Genomic DNA, 16,798 nt, shown 5'->3' with positions numbered 1-16,798 from the left:
GATTCTCTTGGAATATCCATTAACTTCCAAAGAAGTTTTCCGATGGTTTATTTCTGTAAGAAGTTCATTTGGGTCATCAAGAAGAGAACGGGCTCTATGTCCCAAGGTGGAAATTATTCCAAGCTTATGAGGAGGGAAATGATGGGACTGACTGTGCAGATATCTGTTGGTATGTGTGGACTTTCTATATATCGATATTTTTAGTTTACCAGAAGAGCGAGTCAGTTTGACATCAAGAAAAGGCAAGGAATTATTCGTTTCAAGCTCGGCAGTAAACTTAATACTTTGATGTCAGCTATTCAGATGTTCTAGGAAAACCATAAGGGATTCATGTTCATGGCTCCAAACAATGAAGACAACATCCACATAGCGTTTCCAAACTTTAGGTGTTAAAATAAAGGAAGAAAAATGCCTTGTTTTCAAAAACCTCTAAGTAAATATTTACAAGAACCGGAGATAAAGGATTACCCATAGCCAGTCCATGATTTTGCTTGTATATATTATCTTGAAATCTGAAGTAACCGGAGGACCTGATGCAATGTGTAACCTGGCTATGGGTAATCCTTTATTCCCTGTACTCGCAAATATTTACTTAGAGGATTTTGAAACAAGGCATTTTTCTTCCTTTATTTTAACACCTAAAGTTTGGAAACGCTATGTGGATGATGTCTTCATTGTTTGGAGCCATGAACATAAATCCCTTATGGTTTTCCTAGAACATCTGAATAGCCGACATCAAAGTATTAAGTTTACTGCCGAGCTTGAAACGAATAATTCCTTGCCTTTTCTTGATGTCAAACTGACTCACTCTTCTGGTAAACTCAAAATATCGATATATAGAAAGTCCACATATACCAACAGATATCTGCACAGTTAGTCCCATTATTTCCCTCCTCATAAGCTTGGAATAATTTCCACCTTGGGACATAGAGCTCGTTCTCTTCTTGATGACCGAAATGAACTTCTTACAGAAATAAACCATCTGAAAACTTCTTTGGAAGTTAATGGATATTCCAAGAGAATCATTGAAAAATTCCTTCTTAATCCTCCTAAACATCACTCAGAAGAAACAAATAGATTCAAAGGCAATATATCTATTCCTTACAGAAGTACTGTTTCACATAAATTAGCAAAAGTTCTAAGAAAATACAATATCAGAACCTTGTTCACTCCACTTCCAAAGATCCATTTCTTAATAAGCCACCCAAACCCTTCTCATCATCAACTCAAATACCCTGGTGTATATAAAATATTGTGTGATTGTGATATTCCTTATTTTGGACAGACAGACAAATCTGTCGAATTGCGTATGGAAGAACACATGAGAGACATTACTTACAAGAGACAGCGAGCGAGTGCATTATCAAGTCATATCCTTTTCTCGGCTAATCCTAATGATGAAAACCAAAGTCACAAAATCTGCTGGGAAAAATCTACTAACATCTTCCGTTGCAGTGACGAAATAGAGAGAAAAATCGTGGAATCTAGAGAAATCATCTTCAATCCTGTTCATCTAAATAACAACTTAAGCTACAACTTCCCAGATAGTCATTCAGCTGTAATCATGTACTGGCGTCCACGTGATGCTGCAAGCACGCACTCTCCCAACAATGCAACAAACGAAAGAACAGCTTCAAATACAACTACAACGTTTTCATGCTAATTATGTATAGACACTGTCTATGTTGTTCATAGTCTTTTAACCTTCAATGTTTAGTGTTTTTTCTTTCTTTTATAATGTCACCTGAAGAAGGCTGTTACAGGGCGAAACTAGTAGTGTTTTTATATTAAAACCTTTTTACTTAAATCGCGGTTCTAGTAATTCAATTCTTCATTAAAAAAAAAAAATATATATATATATATATATAGTTATTTTATAAACTTGGTTATTTTAACTCCTAATCCCAAGTATGCAAACAATTAAGTTTGCGCCTGAAACAGAGTTCAAGTCTAAAGATGGTACAACACCAGGGCAACTCATTGTAAAGGTGGGTAAAGCTCTGATCATTATTCTTAGTATTTTCCCATAATGTAAAGCACATCTCACTAGAAGATGAATACTGCAATGCATTATGGGTGGGGTCACTAACTAGACCGGTTTCAATCGGTCTGAGGACTTTTTTGAGGTCTCACTGAGGAGACCTCAAAAAAGGTTGAAACCGGTCTGGGTAGTGACCCCACCCATAATGTATTGCAATATACATCTCTTAGTGAGATGTGCTTTACATTATGGGAAAATACTAAGAATAATGATCAGAGCTTTACCCACCTTTACAATGAGTTGCTCTGGTGTTGTACCATCTTTAGACTTGAACTCTGTTTCAGGCGCAAACTTAATTGTTTACATACTTGGGATTAGGAGTTAAAATAACCAAGTTTATAAAATAACTTGGTTATATATATATATCCACAATTTTGGTACATGAATTACAAGTATCCACAGTTTTGGTACGTGGATTACAAGTATTTTCATAAAGCAATCAAATAATACAATATATTTAATAAGATAAATAATATAATATCTTATCACTTATTCTTACTGGATTTAAAAATATAATTTTCAAACATAAATTACAAAAGGGTGTAGCGTGGTAAATTATTCTAAAATTAAACTCCATTAAATTAATAAAATGTTAAGATATTTTGAACAAACCATTTTTATAATCTATAGATTTTTAAGTTCTTTATGATTTATATTAATATAAATCTTAATATATAAATCGACATGGCGCCACTGTACGTCGGTTCACATAATATGGTGATCATATATCTTAGATATATTAGCATATCTCATACCAGACATGCGCATGTATTTGAAATTCTCATAGTGGAAGCGACTCTGGAGATGGTCTAAAAGAAATAATAAATTCTCCCTTTATTATTGCAATAAATAAGAATAAAAATGTTCGGCCTTTATAGCTGAATGGGAAACTGTTACTCACCTCTTTTTGTTCCTTATAATTTTCAGCGCCACCTGTTGGTCAGTTTTATGATCTAATGCTCTGATGACTTGACCAAACGATCCTTTCCCTATGACTTCGAGGATCTCATAACGGTACGCTATATGATCATGAAGTACCTAGGAAAACAAATCAGTGTAAAGAATGTAGCGCCATCTATTAGCATAATTCAGTTGCCTATTGAACGGAGGCAAACTGTAATGTCTTCTTACCTTGATATAAGACCCATTTTCATCGTCATAGCCACAATTTTGTGCACCTTTAATTTCTCCTTCAATCTTGCTTGCCTCTAGACCCAGATACCAGATTTCAGGGAACTGATTGACCTCCACCCTCTCGAAACCGTTCAACTTCGACCCATAGTACACGATGACTTCTGTAGCATTAAAAAAAGGAAGAGTTCTTATTGCGGTGATATCAAATTTCTGAAAAAAACATATTTTTCACAGTGTTCATCTTAGTTCAAAAACTGTAATGAAATATATAGCAGAAACATAATTAAGGGACACGTAAAGTTTTGACAAATATTTCACGCAGTGATGCAGGAATATTTTGGAGCAATGTTTGAAATACTACAGTGTCTAATGTAATCTTTTTATTGAATTATTTTGTTCGGTGATCTGTGTCATTTCACCATCCTGCAGTCTATGAAGGCCAAGACGAAATTAAAAAAATGTCTGAAATACCATAGCCAGTAAACACAGATGACTGAAATAAATACTAATTTAATAGAATCAGTCACCTCAAAATTGCGAAATATGAAATCATCTGGAACTGATGGAATTTCTAATGAAATGCTAAAATATGGGAAAACATGAGAAATCTAATTAAACATATCTTCCAGAAAAGAACGATTCCCAATGAATATTAGAATACAAATATTTAATTTAAGAAGGGAACAAAATTCGAACCCAAACTCCATCGAGGAATTAACTTACAGTTGGTAGACCAGAAAAGGAATGGACAAGACCATCTGATTCTAATTTTTTATAATATAATACATAAATAAATATAAATATATAATATAATACATAAATAAATATATACAAGTGCTGAAATTGCGAAATTATTTTTCAAAATATATCCAAGAGCTGAATTTGCAAAATTAACCATTACAGGATTGTTAGCGAATGATGGGTTTCCCCCCCCCCACACACACACACATTTTCTACATAAGACAGCTGAAGTTTTATATATTTATACTAATAAATAATAAAAACGGTGCATTTTTAAATATTATGTAAACTATAAAAATTTGAGTTCTACTAAAATATTAATTTTTACATCGTAAATATTTTAAATAATAAAAGAAAATTTTAAAGTTAGTATCAAGATAAAATAGATAATAAACATAATTTTCTTTTGAAACCATATTATGAACTTGGAAAGTTCTTTTATTGACAATTTACATCGTTGAACTAATCATTGAAACATTTTTCAAGTAATGGTCACGTGAGAGATAGTAAGGCATGCGATTTGTCTACTATTTATTGTACTAAGAAATTCCACAGAGAAAATGAGAAAGAATGCCAATGTGTAATGAGTGAATTAACATCAGCAAATTATGGCTTCGAACAATTTTTTTTAATGCAAAATTGTAAAAAGGTTTAATAACATCGACAACAGAATAGATTCGGAGCACAAGCTTCATTTTTTATTATAATTTGTAAATTATCATAAAATTAAAGTGCATTCAATTAATAAAATGCAATGATATTTAATATATATATATATATATATATATATATATATATATATATATATATATATATATATATATATATATATATATAATATGTTTTATAGCAAAATAATCCTTTAAATTAAAAAAAAATAAAACTAAAATAAGTATAGGTTTTTTTTTTTTTTTTATCTGTTATGATTTCTGTGGCTTTTAACAGCATGTTCAGTTATATGAATGCATTGATTCAACACTTGAAAGCAGGGCAAATTAAAAATAAAATAAATCAATTGCATGTAATAATATTTCTACAACTTGTCAGCAGTTGTCGAGATCATCATACCATGTAGATAAACAAGTTTAAACGTGTTTTCCCAAGAACTAATGCTTATCGTATCTCGCCCTGTCCAAAGCTAAACATGCCAGCTCTTTTTCATTAAATTTCCTTATGGTCACGTGCATAACATTTAGAGGATTTTACATCTACAAAAACCTCCACAAAAAAGTGAAATTAGTAATCAGAACGATCACGTTTACTTACCATTAGGCGTTAACGGGAGCCTCCTTCCATACGAGTCAAACCTCACTGGCAGTTTTGGAGAGGGCGTTCTCCTCCTAGAGGGCAGCACTGGCGTGATGTCGGTGGTGAAGTCAATTAACTGTCCTTCCTTCACTTTATTAACCGAAGTTTCGCTCCTCCTACCGTCCGTGAGAAGGTCGACATTGTTCTGGTTTTCGGTTTCGACCTGCGCGGACAGCGAATACTCGCTGTTCGACTTGGCAGATTTGGTGAGGACAGGAAGTGACGAAGTACCCGGACCGGAAGTTTGTACATGACAAGCTGAGGCATGTCCCGCACTGCTCTGACGTTGATGCGATCTTGACCTAGGGATTCTGTGGGAAGCGATGGCAGGAAGACTAGTAGATTTGTCAAGAAGAGACAGGCCACTGCCTCGAGACAGTCTTTGTGTGAGAGATGCCAATGCAGCCATCGGCCTCGATTTCGTAAACTGTAAATGCTTCACAAAAGCCCTTCCTAACCTCGTCATTGGGTCCTTGTGAGATATAGAAGGACTCTGCCAAAGAAAACAAACAAATATATTTCACTGGTTTCCAATAATTATTAATTTTTATAATAGAAACAAAATATGCAGAGACTATAATTATCAGTTGCATAAGTCGTTGATTTCTTAGGCAAGCCATAGATGGCGCCACATGGAAAATTCGAAAATCTTCCTTTTCATCATTGCGAACAAAAATGACAGTGTTAATTGCTTCAATATAATGTCTTAAACCTTAATTAGATAAAAGCGGTGCAGAAAGAACAATTAGTTTTCATTAACTTTTACGTTTATAAGGAATATCTGAGGAGAGAATCTCAAGACTTCGTCCGTCCTCGTAATTTATTTGAAAGTGCTGACATCTTTAGGCAAATGCTTAGTGTTGAGCCTGCTAATGTGCAAGATTATCGGAAACGAATTTTCGTGTTGGTTTCGCGAGCATTTTGCACGTAAATACTTTCGTTAGATTGAATTTTGTTTAAAATGCTTGAAAAATTGATTAAACATCCTCATTTATATTGAAAATAAATTAATTTGAGTTTTTATTCTCTCCTACCAATAAAAAAAAACAGATAACTTTATTTATTACACTACTGTGTGTATACTGAGTGGCAAAAATATTAGACACCTCCATTATAATTTTTTTATTAGATTAGAAATTTTTAAATCCCCCAAAACTCTTAAATCCAATTTGTGACTAGTCTTTAAGCAAATTCCATACGGGAAAAATTAGCCATAATTTATTATTAATAAAATTTATATCAATCAAGTGGATATGAAATGCAGCATCATTTCAAATCCGAATCTAGAAACAATGAAAGTTTCGTAAAAAAGTTGACCACAGAGCTTACAGGAATACACTCGGCGGCATTTACGAGTTGCCCTAGCGAGGACCATATGGAAGACATATGATCGCTCTGTCCAAGCGTCCATATATTCCCCTCCTATTGGTCCATTTTTAAAGTTTTTACTGGCCTGAGCGCTGTTTCAAACGGGTTGGTTTTTGCCAGAGACACTGTTTAAGTAAAGGTCTTTCTAAAAATTAGGCGATCACCCGGACCATTCTCTACGCGTGACCGAAAGATCGTCCAACTCAGCGTTGGTTCCACTCAGTGACAGGCTCACCCCCCCCTCCCCCCACTGAGCAGAACCGCTCATATTCCAGAGAAAAGCACCCACTGACACGGCTCCATACGGACAACGCCGGAAAGCACCTCATCCCCTCCCCTATCTAAGACTCAAAACGCTATCGATGGCAAACTCTGCCCCCTCACCGGGGAGCAAAATTCCGGAAGAAACTTACGAGAGCAAAAACTCTCAGTACTAAGGAAGTCCTTAAAAGGACTGACTAGATGGACGAAGCAAGAATGCTTTTCATCTTCCCCGTTATCTGTAGAGGACAGTGTAAGGATAAGGTGTTATTGAGCTATTAAAGCTCTGATCATGGTAAGAGGGTAACAGCAATAGCCGAGCCTCAGTTAGAACTTCATTGGCTACAGCATTGCCATCTATTACCCTCCCAGGATACCCATTTTAGTCACCTCGTTCGACATGCATGAGCTACATTGGGGGCTTATGTTTAAGTAAAGCCGACTCTAAAAATTAGGACGATCCCTAGACCACTCCATAGTGGCCGAAAGACCGTCCAAGTCAGCGTTGGCTCCGCTCGGTGATGGGGAACCCCCACCACCGAGCAAAACCGCTCATATTCCAGGGAAAAGCATTCACCAACAAAGCCCCACAGCGGACCGTGCAGGAGGACACCCTTCCCAGAGACTCAAAATATGCATATGCACTCCTGGGCAAGCCTCCCGAAATCAAACTCCCCCCTCCCTCACCGGGAGCGAAATTCCGAAAGAAACCTGAGAGAACAAAACTCTCGAAATTTAGTCGCCTCTTACGACACGCATGGATTTGCATTTGTGCTATTCTTATCCCGGCAACCACACGAGAATCATTACTAAGGAGCTTGAAACATGGGAGAGATCTATTTTTCGTAAGCAGACTCTCCGTCGGTGTGTAAGCTGTTTACAAAATTAAAGAGCTAAATGGTTTCAATTCGGCGATGCAAAATTATATAAATCAAGTAGATATTAAATCCAACTAGTTGAAAACAGCTGTCAGGCCAGTGATCATGTCTTCTAAGTGATCCGCGCCAGGGCAACTCGTAAATGCCGGCGACTGTATTCCCGTAAGCTCTCTGGTCAACTTATTTTTACGAAACTTTCACAGTTTCTGCATTCGGCTTTGAAATGATGCTGCATTTAATATCCACTTGATTTATATAATTTTGCATCGCCGAATTGAAGCCTTTTGGCTCTTTATTTTAATTATTAAAATGATTTTATTATTTCCACATGTTTTATAAAAATAAAAAAAAATTATTTTTTTAATAAATTTTAATTTCTTATTTTTAACAACGTAGTGAAAGTCCCAAATAAGATGTCACCCCCCCACACACACACACGAGTTCTGAAAACAAATAGAGCAATCTGTCTGTCTCTCGGTCTGTGATTTGTTAAAACAAATGAATCTTGATGAGAGAATTAAGAGCTGCACGGCCTAAATTCATTTAATAATTTCCGATAACAAGATAAATGAACAAATCCTTTAGGCTCTTTTCTTCATAGAATCGATATTTGTTGAGAAAATTATTGGTGGCTATTCTTTTAGTTTCTAATTTTCACGAACTAGAAGGAAAATTATTAAGAACGGTGGGGATAAAGGTTTTCACTAGTCTTAAATTTGATATATATATATATATCGAAATTCTAATATGAATATTTCAATCTAAAGTCCTTATACTTATAAGGACTTTAGATTGAAAAAAGAAAAAAAAATTATCAAAAAGTAGTTTTTACAAAAATCCATTCATGGTATTTCATCATATATGATGACTATGAAGAGAAAGAAAACGAAATATATTTTCCTTTAGATTTTTCATAGTCATCAAATCCTTATAGTTCTTATAAGGACTGGCTTAAAGGGGCGAAGCAAGAATGCTTTTCATCTCCCCGTTATCTGTAGTGGACAGTGTAGGGATAAGGTGTTATTCAGCTATTAAAGCTCTGATCATGGCAGGAGGGTAACAGCAATAGCCAAGCCTCAGTTAGAACTTCATTGGCTACAGCATTGCCATCCATTACCCTCCAAGGGTATTTTAATCACGGCATCTCCCTCCAGCAATCACAGCAATCATATAGTCATCAAATGTGTATTGCTCATAAAGATATATCATTTAATTTCAAAATAAAAAATGGTGTTTTAGTGTTAGTAGTATTTTTTTCTGTTACAAACGAATTTCAATATTTAAAACATTATATCAGATACAAGATATATTTTTAAAATATTTTACTTTTTTTAAAAATCTAAAAGAAAATATATTTCGTTTTCTTTCTCTTCATAGTCATCATATATGATGAAATACCATGAATGGATTTTTGTAAAACTATTGTTTGGTAATTTTTTTTCTTATATCACGTGGTTTCAAAAGTGCTGTGGTTTTGATTATAAAAAATTAGCAGTTTTATTTAAAAGAATTTACAATGCAGTCAATTTTTCAAAGAATTCTCATCCGGTTATAGCCAACGTATTTTTATCCGAGTTCCCATGGATAATTGACTTTAAAGATTTCATTAAATCAACGTAAAGTATATAAAAAAAAACATTAACTCATGACTGACATTTCATTTGAACGACCATCGTTTAGTTTAAACCGTCTTGACTTAATCTGGCTGACAGGAGCGTTCAAATTAGCTGTATGTGCGAAAGAGACGTTGTCATGGTAACCGCATCCATTGGGGAGGCATACGCGATAAGAATTAAATAACAATAAATGTTACAGCAGCATCCACGGATGGACATAATTAATTTTCTTTGTCAGGAGCTGCTTATCAGAACACGAATAAAATTCCTTAGGCCGCTACTAGGATAACTGCAAAGAGGAGCTAATTAATAATTTCGCTGTCTGCTACTTTGATTGCTTTTCTGATGTTTGCGAATTTTTCAAATTTTCTATTTTAACTAAAAATGCAATCGGCCGTGTATACGTGGAGATTCATACGATAAAACAACCGGAATCTATCTCTCCTTTGTATATACATATTTTTCTGACAGGACAGCATTCGAGGATACTATTAGCTCCCTCTTTCGGAGTGGACTGCTCTCAAAATCTTTTATTGATATATTTCCAACATTATTCACTTATCCTTTATCCATTCAAAAGACGATGTGATAAATATTAACTTAAGTATAAAAAGTCGCTAATCATTTTGAGAAGCTAACAGGGAAATATGAGAATAAATCCAGTTCTCCAATCCCCCTATAATTTTGAAATATAGTATTTAGGCATAAATAGTAGCCTGTTGGTGTCTGATCACATTTTTCAGTCCAGAAATTCACCATTTTTAGCAAACTGGATTTTGACAACAGTCAATAAAAACAGTCAATGTCTCGATAGGGCCATTGGATTAAATTTTGCCAGAACTAACGGTACTCAATCGGCACTGATGATGCCCTGGTTGGAAAGAATTCAAATCCTGTCTAGTATTCAATAGTCTTTTATAAAATCATTTAATTTTATAAGAGGATGAGTATGCTAATCTCATAAGAGGATAGCAATGTTTTCTTTCCCCGAAACTAGGATGTTCTTTCCACAAAAGTGGCAAAATAACCAGAAAAACACATGTAACCGAACAAACATAATTCACACTGGCTTTGGTCATAATTCAAAGCCTTACAAATCCATATCGTGAAAAGTATCCTTAACATTTTTTACTATGATCCTTCACAGTCGGTACTATAATCTCGTTGGAATCATTCCATGGATAATCATCAATCATGATTCTTCCTGGCAGGAAGAATCATGATTATATCGCGTCTTGCGGCAAACAATTAAATATCGCCCCTGATGGATTATAAGACAAAAATATAAGAAAATCTCCAATTGCTATTTTGTTTTTATTACAAGAAAAAAATGATTGTAAAACGATTACATAATAATATTAATTAAACGGGGATATCGCACAAGAAAACTATTTATAAGCTCTTCTAAATTTAAATTATAAGCTATGTCCGTCTCTATCGATATAGTTACTGGAGACCAACCAATCTTTCTTGGATCATTGCTGTTCACAAATAATTCTTAATCAGTTTAAGCTTGGAAAAACGTCTTTCCGCACTTGCTACGATAACAGGAATTGTTAGTAACGACGGCGCCTATCGCAATATGGCTGAACGAGCGCTACACCCTGTCGACAGTACTGCTTCCTGGTAATGGAAACAGTGATTATCATAACTTCCAAAGAGTGCACTTTTAACCACCGAAACGATCCTGACATGTTTACATGAACATGTAAACACCAAGTGTCCATTGAAGTCAATATAATATTTGGACATTACTGCAATAAGTTTGATACGAAACTTATATTTCATCTGTGTGGCTATTTGGGTAGGTAATCCGATGATAATGCCGCTTGTTTTGGCTGTGAACCATTGTTAAGGTAGTTAAGGTGTTTTTTTTTTTTTTAATTGGGTGTTACTATTTAATTTTATTTAACGCGATGATATCGTTGATATTAGAGCCACTGACTTTAAATATAACTTTTTTTTTAAAAAATTCGTACTAATACTTTGTTGCCCAAATCGATCCTTGGCCTCTGAATTGTCACCTGGTTTTCATTTTGGCCTTTACCAAAATTTTTAATATTTATAATATTCAAACCGAAGCCTTTATCGACTGAGCTGTGGAACCACTCGAGTTTGTAATTGTTTGCTCTTTCATCTTGCATTTGATGAAAGTAAAGTTGTGGCATTTTCTCAAATCCGGTGGTTTCAAAGGATGGATTTATTGCCATTTATTGATGGGAGAGGATGATTCTTTCCCCGAAATGACAATTGACAATCGGAAATGACAGTGGTGGTCTGTATGTATTCCTCCACACACACTGGTTCTTGATCATATGAAATTATAAATATAATACAATCACCACAAAGCTGTACTTGACACAATTTTAAATTGCAATGGATATATAGGTGACAGTTAGCAGCATATATAAGCGTTCTTTTGTTCCCTCATTTCTTAACACTCGGGCGGTCTTATCTCATCTAACAGATACCTACAAATTGTTTAATATAAATATTCTTACACAATTCAGTGATAGCTTGGAGATCATGAGTAGCTGTGCATTCATTTATAGTGATATTCCGCACTTTTTTTTGCTGTCAGTTTTGGTTTAACACGTGTTATGTAAAGGTTTATGATGTTTGACAGTAAATTGTATCTGAGAGATACCGCGACCTCCGATGTCAGTATAGTATGGTTTCGTTGTTGTTTTTTATTCTGTGTTCAATAATTTCTAGATTGTAACTGAAAATAAATAAACCATATCATGTATTACTGAAATAAAGAGCCAAAGGCTTATTTTTATCATACATGTCCTCTAGGAGATGTGCTTTACATTTATGGGAAATACTAAGAAAAGTGGTCTGTAGCTTGATCCACCTCTACTACGAGTTGCCCAGTATGGCACTACTTATGCTTGCATCCGCCGAAACGTTTAGTTTCTATATATATATATATATATATATATATATATATATATATATATATATATATTCGGCACGAAACTCTTGTAGTTTCTATATTCGGCTATGAGATAATGTTGGATTCAATATTCACTTAATTTGTACAATCATGTATTATATGACGGCTGTGGACACATATTGGCGAGAATGTTAACATCAGAGTGGTTTTGAAACCAACTACCATAATAATGGAATCATCACATCTGGTTTAGCTCATCATTTCTCAGCATCAAATCACGTTATAGATTGGAAAAACAGTTCTATGCCTTACATCGAGAATGACTACAGACAAAGAACTTTAAAAGAAGCAGCTCTGGTACTACGCACAGGCAATAATTTAAATAGAAATCAGGGTATTATTCTTAAGGATATATGGAAAAATCTCATCATCTCTCTCAGTTCGACAGAATTACAATATGCAAAAAACTACACAACACGTGGTCGTGTACCGGATTCTGACTGAAGCATTCGAACGCGTGCACGCCATCGAACACGAATGATCAAATGTAATGTAACGGCCTAATAGTTACTAAAGTGTACGTTTTACATGTACCTTAATGCATTTGTTTTCACACCAGTTCAGCCTTGAAAATGCTAGACAGTGGCTAGTGAAACTTGTCGGCTTTTTGTATATTTTATCATTTATCTTCTGGTCTGTTAACAATAAAAGTTCTTTATTTTAATACATTAGGCCAAATATGTACAATTTAAACATATAAGTTTTATAGCAATTCTGCTAACAATCGTTAATAAGCCATCTTTACACAAGATGCACTAAGCTTCAGTAACCGAATTAAAAGACGACAACTTTTGAAAATGATAATAAAAACTATTACAAATGAATTAACAAATGACATTATTAAATATGAATTTAGAAAAATAAATTGCGTGCGTCACCAAATAGATGAGAACAATATTAGTTGTAAACAAATCTCGTTGGTACTATGGGTGAGCTAAGAACTCGATGAGTTGGAAATCCTCTCTCTCTCTCACTCACACGCACACATAAAATTAAAAAAAAAAAAGCAGTACTAATGTAGTATAGGTTTGCAATCCTTCGTGAGTGGAAGTACTCTAAATATTTATTATGTTGATTTCGGGAAAGGCATTGGTCAAAGCTAAACAGATACCAAGCGATCACTAATATGAAGAAAAAGTTTCTCTTCAGAAATTTATGACGTTACTTCCGTTTCTCTCAGTGCCATCACCTGACAAAGGACTGTCACAGTTCATCTGCAGAGCTGTCAGCCTTTCTGTACCTTTAGATGGCTGCCTTTGAGCGACTTCCTTCTCGCAGTTCCACCTCACGCCTGCTTGCATTCCCTTCCCTGCATTTCAAAGGGGAAAATGGAACTCTGGTGAACAATGACATTTACCCTCGACCTCGGAGACACACGCACACAGACGCTGTTGATGGACGGCACTCTCATCAGCGAGATAGATGCGTTGCAAGTTACAGTTGGCATCGGATTCTCCGGAATGAAAGAATCGGCATCTTTAGAAATGTCAGCCAGTCGACTATTGATGCGTTGAGAGAGAAATCTTGCCATCCGGAGTGTGACAGTCAAAGCCTCCTTCGTCTATTACGATAACCTCTTATCGTGTGATCTCTCCGATTAATACATTCGTGTTGGTTTTATAGAATTCTGCCTTGTTAAATTCATCGCAAACTTCGTTGGAGTCAAGATTTAGTGGAAAGGCAGCAACCGCTTATCAGAGCCTAAACTAAGATTTGTTTTTCAACTTATATTTGAGTCTTTATTTTATTTAATTTTTGGACTTTTTATAAGATCATTCAGGTTCATATTAAAAGATAAAAGTCACGTTAGCAAAGAAAAAAGGTCGAATTGTGCCGCCTACCTAAACCTCATTTACCAACCAACTACAATCATCAATGTTGACCATTTATTGAGAAAGACATGTTTTCTTAAAATTAATAAAATTTGTTATGGGAATAGTTATCCCAAGAATTTTAAATCCAGAGTAAGATGACTATAATGACATGACATAACTTCAAACCAAAGACTGTTCCCAATCATATTTGAGACAAATTTTATAGAAGAAACATATTATTGATGTTGTAAGTAGATCTAAGATACAATTGATAAACATTTTATGTTTATCTAGATGTATCTTAGCCAGTCAATGGCATGTAATGTGAGGAATGATAAGACACCTGATCGTTTTTAAGAAATACAATCTTTTTTTTTTTGTCAAACAATAACTTTTGAAATATTTTAAACAGAAAGTTTGAGCCTCTTGCTGAGACTGTTGGTTTTGTAGAGCATTTTAACTACCAAGAGATGACAAATGTTTTGTAATGACATAAAAATCAAGAAACTTTGCTGAAAGGAATCTCAATGAAGGTATGCAAGATAATGGGAGACTTAAATACTGATTGGTTGACCAGGTTCTTTAAGAAAACTTTCAAGAAGGTAAAATATCTCATCTTTATAATAAACGAGGAAGAGTTTCCTATTGCCAATCCATAGAGAGAAGAGAGAACTGTTACAAATATCAAGGAATTGTGGTAATGAATCATACAACAGAGTTATTGAAAAGGGTAGTGGAGAAACCTCATCAGTGGTTCTAAAAGGCACTTAAGCGGCCACAACCTTTCAAATATCCTTGGATTTGGTAACCATAACTCAAGGATAAGATAGTTAACCTTATTCTTATAAGTATTCTTTGTCTGTAAACTGCGTGTGTTCTACTGGCCAGTTTGCCTGTTTGCAAGACGAAAAACCCGAGTTTCCTGGAGGGAAATCTTTCCACTTCGTATGAGACCGGTTAACTCACCTCAAGATTAAAAGCCCTGATAAAGATTCTTCGCATCGTATAGGAATTCTAATTTGGGTTTTTTCTAATCTAAACTCTTCGTCTATACCGACTGAGGCATGGAGGCTCTAGAGTGAAAAGTGCTTGTGAACAAACGAGGGGGGATCTATATACGGGGTGATTAACTCCTATTATTCGCATAGGTGAAAGAATAAGTTGAATGGTGATATGCAATACGATGTATCATGCTATTTGATATTTGTGATTGATATGATGCCAGTGACAATAAATGACAAATTGGAATTGCAGAAGGATTTAAGCCAAAAGATTAAGAAGCGGATTAGTTGATCTACTTCTTAATATATGATAGAATACGTGACGTGCACATTTGGAGAGGTAAACAAAATAAGATTTCTAGAAAGACCAATAAACGCAGTTCACTTATTGAGTAGTTAACTGGTCAGTTTTCAAAATCAAATAAATCAGTATTTTGTGAATGGATAAACTGGTCGTGAAGTTATCGAATTTTGGAACGACTAGGGAATATTATGCGATCAAAGATACGGTATGAGGTAAAGAAGGTTTTATAAGAATGTGGTAATCAACCATGATGCGTGGAGTAGGATTAGATCCAGAGTCATCTGGTATCATGAATAATAATAATAGCCCGAATATTGAGTACATCATGATGACCTTTCTGTTGATGTTCAAAACCTTATTCCTAATGTTCCACAGGTGATCAGGACTTTAATACCATTATTTAACTCAATACTGGTAATAGATAGTATTAATAGACATATTCTTACTAGACATATTTGTCAATAATGGTAAATAACAACCTTAATCTTTTTCTTGTTTATTGGGAAGCGGGACCATCTTTATCACTGTATAGCTGGAAAGCTATTGAATACAAAATATTGCTGTCGCTTACCTCCACCAACCCTGTTCTAAATAAAAGTAGTGGAAGAAGTAAAGTGTTGTTTCTGTTCCACCAATATTTCTATCAATCAGTTAGACGCGCCTTCCATTTTGTCTCCCATAACAAGACAGGTAGACAGTCTTGAACGAATTTGAGAAGTAAAATATGTTATTGTGGAATGTATCTTGTAGATAAGCATTTTTCCACTTTTGTTTTTCATTTTTCATATTTTTCATATATAGAAATTTTAAATTACCCTTTATAAGCAAAGAAATTCTCTCAATTTTTTGCAAATTTGTAAAGTACGCAGTAAAACAACTAAATTGATATAATAAATAATTATGAAATATTATAAAGTGTATTATTAATATTAAAATTTTGTTTAAACTTTTGAAAGTAATTATAATATATAAAATTTAACTATATTTATCTTTAATAATTAAATATTATTTTTAACAATTTCTATATTTTAAGAAAAACTAAAAAAGAAATAAAGAAATTTCATATGGAACCCAAATTTGAAACAGTAAATCAACTATAGTACATTACATTTCATGTGACAAACAAGCCTGGTTTTGTGAAGGATTTTAATTTGTTATAAAATACTAAAGTATAGACAAAAAAGCTTCAATTGGGCATAAATAAGATGTTAAAATGGAGAATATCATGCATTTATTGAGATTTTACACTCAAGTATAAAAAGAAACAATTTTAAAAGTTTTGCAATTTACCAGAGAGTTTATGAGAATATAAACTCGTGGTAAATTTTCATCCCTAAATAAACAAATAAACAAGCTCATTAAGGGATGAAAAT

General features: G+C 34.2%; 1 protein-coding gene across 3 annotated transcripts in view; it reads right to left on the bottom strand.

Moving 5' to 3' along the window:
- The window catches only part of LOC150106935 (dual specificity tyrosine-phosphorylation-regulated kinase 4-like), a 285,443-nt gene that overhangs the window by 45,649 nt on the left and 222,996 nt on the right, over window positions 1-16,798 (bottom strand). For all 3 annotated transcript variants that reach the window (XM_090393383.1, XM_090393382.1, XM_090393384.1), the window contains exons 2-4: window positions 5,183-5,717; window positions 3,173-3,336; window positions 2,943-3,079 (exon numbers count right to left, since the gene is read on the bottom strand). In XM_090393383.1, coding sequence (XP_090249509.1) covers window positions 2,943-3,079; window positions 3,173-3,336; window positions 5,183-5,717 — 836 coding nt within the window. The remainder of the gene's footprint in view (window positions 1-2,942; window positions 3,080-3,172; window positions 3,337-5,182; window positions 5,718-16,798) is intronic.

Source organism: Typopeltis vanoorti, chromosome 5, assembly GCF_054136105.1.
Source record: "Typopeltis vanoorti isolate ZY-2024b chromosome 5, IOZ_Tvanoo_1.0, whole genome shotgun sequence".
Lineage (NCBI taxonomy): Eukaryota > Metazoa > Arthropoda > Arachnida > Uropygi > Thelyphonidae > Typopeltis > Typopeltis vanoorti.
The sequence above is the reverse complement of the archived record's forward strand: the minus strand, read 5'-3'. Positions and strand labels throughout refer to the sequence as shown.